We start from the raw sequence: 12,061 nt of genomic DNA on the forward strand, positions 1-12,061 counted from the left end.
TGACCTTTACTAGATGGCAGATGAGAAGCATTAGGAATAAAATAACAAGCAAACTAAAGGAAACCAATATTTTGAAATGCATATTTTTGATCCTGGCTTTGAAAGGAGCAAGAGGGAGAAGAATGTACTCTGAAAAGACCATAAACTTTATTTAAAGAAGGAATAAGTGTTCCTTTGTAGCCTATTTGTCCATGTTGAAACATTTCTTTATGATCTATGGCATGCAACTTCTGATCAAATACATCTGAGAGTTGTTCTTTGGTCATCTATTTGCAAAATCTATGAGGATTTAAAATAAATAAATAAAAAACAATAGTATAATTTACAGAATGGTTATTTACCATATACATTCAGTTGCAATATTAAAAGCATGGTCACAATATAATGGCAAGTATTTTGTATCCAGTGACTTTAGTTTAATTAATTTTCAAAGCCTGCATATTAAATAGTAATGCTGTAAGCAGAAGTTGAGTAGAAAGGCTTTTCTTTGAGAGACCTAAAATATCAGTTTTAAATTATTATTTTAAAAGAAAACCAGCATAATTTTACCCAGGAAACTGCCTTCTTTCAGCAGAATTGTTTTTAGTGGTTTAACTGCACACCGGAAGCTAAATCTGTTCCTGTTCATGTAGGTATCAGTGCCACCGCTAAAAGGAACAGGCCCAAGAATGACTTTTTCGTGACTTGAAATCTCACTGTTTTCTGAGCAACATGCATAGATAAAGGCCCTGATTCAGCAAGGTGCTGAAACATATGCAGAACATTAGGCTTATAAGCAGTCCCATTAACTCCAGCAGTTTGCTGAACTGAGTCTAATTGGAGCTAGAATTGTGATTACTTAACAGTAAGTTTCATTTGCATGTTTTATACCACGTGACATACAAATGCATCAAGTCAAAGGACATAGCGTTAAATCTCTACTTTGGACTCTGCATAGGAATTGGCTTTGCCAAGAAAGGAAAAAGAAATGTTGAAAACAATACAAAATAAACCCTCTGATATCAGCGAGGATCAAACTGAATTGGTTAGACTTACTTTTGGCTCAATAAATAAATTGTCAACCACCCAACCTGGTCTTACTGAGTCACGGGGTATTATATTGTGTTTCACCTATCTTTTTGTTTATTTTTAGAAAGGTATTTCATTAATATAGAGATTGCCTATGATGCCTAATTTAAAAGGGCACTATCAGGTTGTTTTGGGTCCCAAGTTTAGATTTCATCAAAATAAAAAATTAGAGGAAGTGTTTCATAGACAAAACAGAAATGCGTTCCTAAGTTTTTAAAAATTTATTTCCAAGTCAATAGAAGACATCTGAGGTTGGATGTAAACATACCTATGCAGTGTTACAGATCAAGTACTGGAGTGCTCTGCTCTTAGTTAAGGTATTACAGAAAATGAAAGTGACTGTGCTTCAAAAAATAAACTGATTGTTTTATTCCTGTTGAAATGTACACTACGTGTTTCTTGGGAGAAATGGTATCTCTGCTCATCCCACTCAATTGCCTCCCTCCACCCCACAGGACATTGCATGGCTGACATTTGTACAGCAAACTAAGGGATGTGGATGTCCAGTTGCAGTTATATGGCAACTAGGTGTCCAAACTCCCTATGCTGCTGGTCAAGTGCCAAGCTAGAAATCTCTTACTTTAGAAATCTCTTACTTTAGAAATGTCAGGAATGAAATGTGCTGTAAGAATGAAGAACACCAGTCTTATTTGTGAAGCCACAGGGCTGGGAGTCAGGAGGCCTGGATTCTTTCCTCTGCTTGACAAATGTTTTACTGTTTTGGACTGATTTTCTATTTGTTCAGTCTCCATGTGGGTTTTTCTCCCACTTTATGTCTAGCTGCAAAATGCACAGGTCAGGGAAGCCAGCTGTGAGCAAATTATCCCTCATAGATATACTCCATACCTACACTGCCTGGTATCAGGGACCAAGCTGGGTACTGACGTTGGTGGGCTCACAGTGTCGCACCATTCATTGGGAGCCCAGAATGGCCCATGGTAACCAAGCACCTGCCCCTTTGGGCTCCTAAATTATGATGGAGGCTACTCCAGACCTTGGAGCAAAGGTCTGATAATCCAATGAAGCCACCTTTGCCCTCCAACTTCCACAGCTGCAAGCTCTACATGGCATCTCCAAGGGCTTATCCACACTGCCAGGAAACATCCATTACTCCTGCTCTGCACACTCTGGGTCCAGTAAATGACACAGTGGGCACATCTACACGCGATGCTACATCACCATAGTGATGAACTACAGCAATGTAGCTTGTCACTACGGTGATGTAGCATCAGTGGGCACAAATCTGAGCAATATTTATGGGTAGTTTGCTGTTGCATCAGTTTCTGTCTTACCTAATATGATGCAGACCAGTCCAGTAAGCAAATTTCAGGCTTTTATTTTGTGGTTCCTTTTACTTCCTCAAAGATTTCAGCCATAAGCAACAGTAAGTCATAAATACAAGTATAATAATAACATGTAATAAGGACTACCACAAACACCCACTTCTATATTCTTTTTTCTTTTGTTCCATATTTAAAATATGCACACACTTCACACATTTCCTTCCTCCTCCCCAGTCCTACAGAGGCTCTTGGTTAGTCTAGTAAAGGAGTGGTTCTTTTAAACTTGAATTGTTTCTTGTTCTATCTTATTGAAAGAATTTTGTGGATAAACTGGAGTGAGCATTTGTGACAAAGGCCCCTGGTGATTAAACTGAGATGAGCCTCCATGCTTGGAGATGTACCTGCAATTACAAAACAGAAGGAAACCTCTTTTAGGAACGCTGTGTTTGTATTGCCCAAAAATACATTATTCTCTCACATTTCTTCCTGGTGGCCTTGGAGAAAGACTGTCCAGTCATGGAAGCCCCAGAAGGCTTATATAAGAACCAGCCTGTTACCTAGTAGGGTCAGGAGACTGAACAGAATTGTGTGCGGTTGTTTTCCCTTTGGGCAAGTCTCAAGTAAAGAGCTCTGTTGTATTAAACCAGCAAAGATGAAAGGATGGGACCAGATCTGATCACAACTGTCAGTGAAGGAATTCTCCTGACATGAGAGAACTCCTTGCATGTGGATGAAGCTGCTGTACCAGATGTCCCCTACTCCAGATATTCAGAGATTTTGTGGGGAGGTAGGAGACAGGTTGATGGAATTAGTTGATGGTTGAAAGAATTAGTCCATGTGAAAATATAGGAGCTGAAGTCCACCTCCATTTACATTTGTTTATCACCACTGACTTCACTGGGTGGTTTTTGGGGGCGGTTTTTTTGAGTGTTACTGTCTTTTCACCTCTTCTATGCACACATTTCCCAAAACAAATGGATCTCTCTTCCTATCTAAAAATCCCCCTCCTAAAGCCTCATGTGATAAAAGTGGTACAGCAGCCTGCTAAGGGAAGCCAGCTCTTTCCCCCAAAACTAATATAATCGATGTGTTAGTTTTAGCCACTTGAATATCGACATGTGCTTATGCTAATTAGCTCCACATCATGTAGATATGGCTATACCTGTCTGGTTTCAGGCCAGTGCATAGGAGATAAGATGAGGAGATGTGCACGGGAGGCTGTCTGTGGGGCAGCCATGGGATGTATTGGTAGGTGGGTGGGAGGGTGTGGACACAGCTGAAAACAGGGGGACATGAAGTTGAGGAGGGGTGGGCTTGGGATTGTGCAAGAAGCTGGAGGTAGGTCGTAGAATCAGAAATGTTTGAGAACCACTGTACTAAAGGACTCTGAAACCTGCCCATCTTTCTATCACCCATTATCAGAGTGTCTGAAAACCAGATAAAATAATAATAATACTTTATGTATCTAACAAAAATATTCATACTTAAAAGAAGAAGTGGTTTTGGTGCTATTATACCGTCCATGTCACACTACTGATTTCCACAAGCTTGCAAGGAAGTTTCATCCCCAAACTCTGAGAGTTTTGATCCAAATGAAAAAAGTAAAACCATGGTCTTGAATAGGGATGTGGACAACATGGAGAGGGTCCAGAGGAGGGCCACCAGCATGATCAGGGGTCAGCAGGGCAGGCCCTACAAGGAGAGGCTAAGGGACCTGAACCTGTTCAGCCTCCAGAAAAGAAGGCTGAGGGGCGATCTAGTGGCTCTTTACAAACCAGTCAGAGGGGAACAGCAGGCATTGGGGGAGACCCTGTTTCCCCGAGTGCTACCAGGAGTGACAAGAAATAACGGTCACAAGCTGGCAGAGGGTAGATTCAGGCTAGATATCAGGAGGCGCTTCTTCACTGTCAGGGTGGCTAGGATCTGGAACCAACTTCCAAGAGAAGTGGTGCTGGATCCTACCCTGGGGGGTCTTTAAAAGGAAGCTGGATGAACACCTCGCCGGGGTTGTTTGACCTCAGTACCCTTTCCTGCCATGACAGGGGGTTGGACTTGATGATCGGCTCAGGTTCCCTCTGACCTTACCAAATAAGAAACTATGAATAGTGCCAGCTGTTTACAGTTGATACTTCCCACATGAGCATGTGTTAGAATCATCTTTTTAAAATCATTACTATAATTATCATTTAACAGAAGCCTACAGACTCTCCTGTGTTGTTTCTAAGGGTGCAGACAGATGTTAAGGCTCTGCTGTAATTAATGGTGCTTTGCATAAAGTGCCATGAGTTAGAGCCCGCCCCCACAGTCTAACAGACATTTGCTTTTTGGGCGGGGGGAAGCAGGGTGGAGCCAGCCTGCACCAGCATAGGCCAGTAGGTGGGGGCACTCCAGCAGCCTCCCAGCCAACCCCTCCCCCCCACCTACTTCCAGTGCTGTCAGCAAGGGAACTCAGCTTCTGAATGGCCAGAATAGGGGGTGGAGGGGGGGGGAAGAGGTGCAGGGAATGGGGCTCTTGTGCCTCAAAGACCCACCTCAGCTACCTTGGCTGGCATACTGGGGGGAGCTGGGTAGGGCCCATGAAGCTAGAGGGCTCCATTCCCCCCCACCCTCAGCTCTGGCCATTCAGCAGCCAGTAGCTCTATGCTGGCTACTCCTGGCTGCTCACTGGCCAGAGCTGGTAAAGGGAATGGATCCCTCTTGCCTTGGGGGCCCAACCCAACTCCCCCCATCTGGAGTAGGCTGGGGGGGGCACAAGGCAGGGGGCCCCCATTCCCTGCCCCCTTTCCCCAGCTCTGGCCATTCAGCAGCCAGCAGCTCTCTCTCCTGCTCCATGAGAGCCTGTGGGATGGGGATGGGCACCAGCTCAGCCCTGCCCTCCACATGAAAAATTAACCATGGAGGAAACACAGCCCTCAAAGGGCCTCACTTATACTTAGACTGCTGTTTTAAACAGGGCTATAAATATTGCAGCCATCTCCACTCACAGCGAATGAGTATCCCAGTGAGCATAACATGCAACTGTAGTATGTTAAAACCAGTGCTCCTATTCCCAGGGAAATACATCTGGTCCACTGGGCATGTGTCTCCCAGTCTCACTTTTCTCATACATGGTCCTAGGAAAAAAAGTCACAAGACACTGCCCTGATTCTATAGGCACCCCACATTATGGAAAAAAATCCATCCACTGTTCACTGCATTTGCTTGATACCCCTAGTGAAGTCAAAGGAAAGGACAGACATATTTTTCTTTTCTTTAGATCACACTGGCATCTGACACTTTGCTCTTGAAATCAGGTATTGTCTGAATGCCACCAATAATGTCTGCTGAGGCACATCTGCATCTTTCTTTGCACATGCCATGTTAAAGTACCACAAGCTCACATCAAGATGGTTTGAGTTCAGCTTGAGAAGCCTGTAAAACCCCAAGACCCTGCCACATATTTTCAGTCTTTATAACCAGCAAACTGCTATTACCAGTGAATGCCTGTTTTCCAGGTACAGCTGTATGGGAACAGAATAGAGGTGCAAAGGAGTGCAGGAAGTGTATATGGAATCCAGTGTGTTCTGCACACCAATTAATTACTTTGGAAGGTAGGTGAATTCTTTAGTACCCAGCCTGCTTCACTTTATCTTTCAAGCGAGGGTTACGTTTAGCAAGCTGACGTCTTACTTGGCATAATTCTATTGTCTTGCGAGACAGACAGATAGATGCCTATTACTATTAGTCAGCTTCCTAAGGCTTGTGAGTAATTTAGGACACTGCACACTGGTAGCACAGAGAAAAGGATGACATCTTTGCAGATAGTCTCCTAATGACAATTAAAATAAAAGGTAGTTTAAAAAATGATGAATGTCTTAGGAAGTAGTGGGCTTTCTGATGATGTCACCAAGTCTTACTTTACTACGGGGGAAAAAAAAAGAATATTCAAGATCTGGATAGACAATATAACAGCACTTAAGGAAGGGGACAAAAAATGATAAGTAACTCATTAGCTGCTTCTGAGAGAGAGGGCTAGGCACAGAGCAACTAGAGGAACTGTAATGAAAATGTTTTTGTAAGATGTTGATGCACAGGTTAAAAAAAAAATTGAGTTTTACTGCCACTGACAACAGTGGGAATGATGTGCCTAAATATATATTGAAAATCTGGGCCTCAGATACTGCTATAATGATAAACCTGGTATAAAAGGGAAATATGGAGTAATGACAGTTTTCTGTATGGAAATCATCCATATCATGAGGGCTTTACATCTCCAAGCAAGCACAACTTCATATTTAGCACCATTACATGTACAAAGTCCAAAGAATTCCAGAACACACAGGAGACTCAATGTAGCCAGCACTCTAAAGGAATAAAATAAAAACAACTGCTGTTTAAGAAACCTTGATTTCCTGCAGCATTAAATGTACATTTCAATGCACACTGTCAGAAGTTTCAAAGAAATCCTAAAAACCAGTCTCTGATCATCTCAGCAGCTACATGATGGGATCTGACTCCAATATTGTTTCTTAAATCAAAGAAATGTCATGCTTAATATTTAATTGTTCTTTAATGAAATAAGTATAATTAGGATTTTTCCTCTAACGTTTCTGAACAAATTGAGTAATACGCCTCATACTTACCCATGCATTCGTGCAATTATTGAAGGGGATGTTGATGGAAGATTAGAATTTGCTGGGTGGGTTGCTGTCCAATGAACCTTGCCAGTATATCCAGGGATATTTGGAGTGCTAAAGGGAAAAGTTAAAAGGGGGAAGGGCAAGAGGGGAATAAATTAAATGATGACAGGCTTGAAATAATGATTCGCAGAGAGTTGTAAAAGATTAAAGTGCTTGCTTGTGCTTCCCTATTTAAAGTGGGTAGGAGATAACGGATGTAAATGTGTGATATTTAAGGGGCAAGACCATGGGGCCAAAACTCCAACTGTGGCAATCTGGCATAGCTCCTTTGGCTTCCAGGCACCTACCTCGGCATACACCAGATGATCATCTGGTCCCTAAACTGAGTCTTTAGAAGACAGGGCAAAAATGAATTTTGAGTTCTCCAGCATTGAAAATGGAAGGTTTTATTTGATTGTCTGCATACCACTTCCAACCAGGAACACCATGACATCTAAAAAGAGTTACTAATCACAAGGTTCACAAAAACATTAAAGCAATTGTTTAAAAACATATGATTCAAATGGAACTTTTGGGTCTCACTTTCAAATGTAGGATTTAGATGACTGACTTTAGAAAGCCGAGTTTGAATGTTCTGGCTGGATCCCAAATATCCTATGCTGTTTCACACTCTTCAGACTTCTAGTACAATTAAGTTAATGTTAATATGAATAATGCTCTCATAAGATTTCTTTTCTTTCTTCCATTGATTCAAATGGAAACAAGGCATCAACCCATCCATGTGTTTTTATTGTGTACAAGTGATTTAAGATAATTAGATTACATTTCATTTTCATTTTAGTGCAACAAATGAGCTTGTACCAGTCTTCAATTTAATCTCATTTAACTACCCGTATAAATACATTTAAAGAAAAAGATGTGCAAAGGTGCTGAATGCCCTCACCTAATTCATCAAGGCACTTGCTTAAGCACATGTTTAGTACTTTTAAGATTGCACACTAAGTGCTTCCTTAAATGCTTTGTTAGAGTGGAACACCTCTTACAGGACTAAGCCTTTTCCTATTATTGGCCATACATCATAAAGAGAAAACGAAAGTTTTAATGGGGGATTCAAAGCAGAAGTATCTCAGATGGACAGAGGAAAGAATTATAAATATACAGAGCAACACAGCTGAAAGGCTTATGGCATTATTTCCTGAAAGGGGAAAGAGAGAAGAATGTTTAGGGAACCCATATTGGGAGAAAGCAGGATGAGTCGGACAGCACGTGTTTCAGGAGGGAGTCTATGCTTTGTTGGAGGGAATGCAGTACAGAATCAGTCAGAGGGTGACCAGATGTTAGCATCAGCAGCTACCCCCACTCTTTCATGTTGCCAGCACACAATAGGTAACTGCTGAATCACACATTTACTCAGACTGTCCATACATGAGCAGAGAGTGTTCCATGACAGGCTTCTTCAACCAGTGATTCACCTGTGTCCTTGGGACTGGAAAGCATCTCTCTTTTGTGGACTCACAAACTATAACAGTGCCTCTTTGACAACTACCTCACTGATGTTTCCTGACACCCATGTGCTCCTAAGAAAAATGTATCTTGGTTGCTGATGTTATCAGAGCTGTTGATTTTCAGCCCAGTGGCCAAATGTCTCTCTACAACTGGTTTCAGCACACTATGCTCTACATTCTCTCATAGGGGTAGAGATGATGTCAGAATACACTTATTATAACAACATATGTATATGATAGAGAATTAAAACTTGATGGGCTCCTTCTCCATATGAACTCTGCTTGGCACAGAAATGTAAAAGAGGATTGATGCTTATGAGACTCACCTGCACTGATGCTAGGGATGGCAGGAGTCTGATCCAGTCCTTGGTGTTACTGGGCAGATCTACATGTGCCATTTATGCACCTAAATTTTCTGTGCAGAAAATTCAGGTGCATTAAACTGCATTCCCACGCACATCTGAACATGTGCCTGTTGGGAGTGCCCTGTTCCTGACAGGAGCAGTTCAGTCTAGGGCTGCTCCTGCCCTGCTCTGTCCCCCTGCAGCAGCCAGGGAGAGCTCCAGGGTCTGCTGGATGCCAGGCTCCAGGCTGGCAGGGGGCATGGAGGCTGGTCCCAATCTTTGTGGGGCAGGGAGAGCTGTCCTGGCTGCCAGGCAACTGCCTCCTGCCCCATGGAGATCCGGACCTGTCCCAATCTTGTCCTGATATCACGGGGCAGGGAGGCAGTTTTCTGGCAGCCAGGACAGCTCTGCCAGCCACGTGGAGATTGGGACATGTCTGGATCTCCACATTGCTGGCAGGCAGCTTTCCACCCAACCAGGACAGCTCTCCTCACCCTCAGTGGCCCCCTGCCACCTGGACTGACTGGAAGCAATTTGCTACTGGTCAGTGCCTACCACACATTAGTTAATGAACTGTTTTTCTAGTACCTGTATCTACAAGTACATCCCTCCACAGGCTTTCTACACTGACCTGAGGGATCACTGGCTGAGTCCCTACAAGAGTGAAGATGGCTTAGCGAGCCAGCACAGCAATGCTGTGCTACCTAAAGAACTCTTTGCATCACAGGGACTCTCTAACTAGTTGGTTGAGCCAGCAGAAAAGATAAAGCAGCTGCAACAGGGCTGACAGTCTGGCCCCACTACTATTACTCATTTTCAGAACCATTCATTGTGGTGAGTTCTCAAAGTTCAGCCACCTCATGCACAAATGTACAATCCCTTATTTATGTGAAAATGGAAGCACCCAGTTTGTGCATAAAGGTAGTCAGTCTGGGGTGTACAGCTGGTGCATTTGAGCAAGCATATGCATTCACTTACATCTGAATATTTGGTTTGATATAGATCATTTTCAAGGAAGCCCATCAGACTGTGAATGGAGTTTTATTCCCCTGGTATGATGTGCTATGTAGCCAGGTACAATGCTCTGTTCTAGTAGTGTAACCATATTTACTTCCATGGAATTTCACCAGTTTATCAAAGAGGAGATGCGGGACTATTGCATGACATCCCTTAATAAACTGCAATGTATCACAAGGCTATTTAAAATTAATTCACATGATAACTGTACAACAGTGCAGACCTCTGAATCTCATTATGCAGTGTGAGGCATCTGATTTTGTAAATCTTCTGACCTTTAAATCTTGCAGAACCACCTAACTTGGCACCATTAGTTACAATTTAATTTCTTTCACTAACTTGTTTTCCTTGGAACGAAGAAAAGAGAAAAAGCAATGTTAAAGCACAAATATAACCCAGAAACACAAAATAAGCTGGAGAGAAACTTCCAGTGCAAGAATTGATCTTGATGGCTGTCTGCCATTTAGAAGTGATTCACAGAAGCTGCTAACTTCAAAACATGCTGGAGGATGTCACCCTGAAAGAGAAGGAAACTGTGAAGAGAGAAGCTGAAAGTACAAGGATACTGAGAAAGCCTCCACTACAGTTAAGCAGCTGCTCTCCTGGGAGCCTGCAGAAGGGATGCAGAAATGTGCTGTGGTTATGCTTGTGAAGTAGAAAAAACTGAGGTTAGAAAAAATACCCCTTTGGTTTTTTTTTTTTTGGATCACTCCATCTAGCTCTCTTGCATTTTCTCTGATGAGGTACTGCACCCAACTGCCTACGCTGAAAACAACTAAGTACCAAACTAAAACTGGTCCTCTTTGTGGTTAAACTTCTCATCATCGTATCTTCTTTCTGTCACCGTGACGTCTCTCTTGCTCTTGGGTTTCCTTGTTATTGTAGAAGCAACACTCACTCCCCACAAAAAGCGCTCACAGCATAAGCAACGGAAGCTACACTGGGTCTAAGATTTCAATGGAAGAGAGAAATTTTACTGTGCCTCAATTACTGGCTGTGCTGAGGAACTTCTCCAAAAACCAGCAGATGTCCCAGAATGGGTGCCTGAAAAATGAGGTACCAAAAATGCCCAGTCAGTTTGGAAAATATAGGCAGCACTTTTGGCTTGAGTGGTAGTTGTGTGCAAGGGCAGCATTCGTTCTTGTTACAAGAAGAAACTTCTATAACAGAGTAACCTTTCAGAGACAGTACTAACTGAGCACTTTATATTGCACCTATAATCAGCAAACTAGTTCCCACAATGTCTCATTCTTCCTTAGAACCTTGGGTGTCACTTCCACAAGAGGAAGTTGCTACACAGTGCCACAATATGCTCACATAAAGAAACAAACAATACCTATAGGGTTGGGCCTGCTTCTAAGCTCCTGCCTACATTACATGAATGGGGCTACCCTGGTGGCAATCGTCTTACTTCTGGTTTGTGTAAGCGTGAGATCAAATTGACTATTCTATTTACACCTAGGTAAAGCAAAATGAAAATGCTACATCAGTATCACTTATAGCAGGGTATTCTGATTGGGTAGCACTTCACAGCCACTTTACCCAGATGCAAATAACAGACCTAGTAGAAAATGTTCTCATGGGAGGATTCCAGATTCCTCAAAAGACCGAACAGTTAAAATCCCAAAAATGTTGTTAAACAAATTGTATTCAATCATAATACCAAACAAACACATTGTATATGATCAATTAAAATAATTCATGTTAACCATCATGAAGTGTTTAGGTTTGATGTCAAAAGTTTTATTTTTTTTGTACTACAAATTAACACAAAAACCTAACCTAAAAGCAAAACTTTTAAATGTGAAAAGGTCAAAACTTAAGATTTCAACTATTTTGTGGTTTTATTTTATTTCCCCAAATACTTTTCAAATTGGGAGATCTAAGGCAACCTGTCTTTTCCTGGGAACTGTATCAGTTTTAGCAAATGATCATTTTCTAAGAAAGAAGGTTAGCTGGAAAAATTCCCAACCTGCTGGAGCAAATGACAGCAGAAGGTTAAAGGCGGTGGAAGTCCCTGTCTGGCTAATTTTGGTCTACTGGGTTTCTCCTGTAACTTGAAGATGAGTTGGAGCTGTGTACCCACAATGAGCCAGAGATTGGTCTCACTAAAGAATACGTTTGAAGAACTGCAACTGAAGTCACTAGAGATAGGTTGGTGTGAGACTAGAATTGGCAGTGTTTTTGCAAGACTTAGAAGTAAACATTCTGATAAACGTGTAGGG

The 12,061-nt window shown here is 42.1% G+C and overlaps 1 protein-coding gene across 1 annotated transcript in view; it reads right to left on the reverse strand.

Moving 5' to 3' along the window:
- Positions 1-2,602: 2,602 nt before the first annotated feature.
- The window catches only part of SPATA48 (spermatogenesis associated 48), a 49,100-nt gene continuing 39,641 nt past the window's right edge, over positions 2,603-12,061 (reverse strand). The window contains exons 10-11 of the mRNA XM_025206102.1: positions 6,974-7,081; positions 2,603-2,752 (exon numbers count right to left, since the gene is read on the reverse strand). Of these exons, the coding sequence (XP_025061887.1) occupies positions 2,629-2,752; positions 6,974-7,081 (232 nt within the window). The 3' untranslated portion in view covers positions 2,603-2,628. The remainder of the gene's footprint in view (positions 2,753-6,973; positions 7,082-12,061) is intronic.

This window comes from Alligator sinensis, unplaced genomic scaffold (genome assembly GCF_000455745.1).
Source record: "Alligator sinensis unplaced genomic scaffold, ASM45574v1 scaffold796_1, whole genome shotgun sequence".
Classification (NCBI taxonomy): Eukaryota; Metazoa; Chordata; order Crocodylia; family Alligatoridae; genus Alligator; species Alligator sinensis.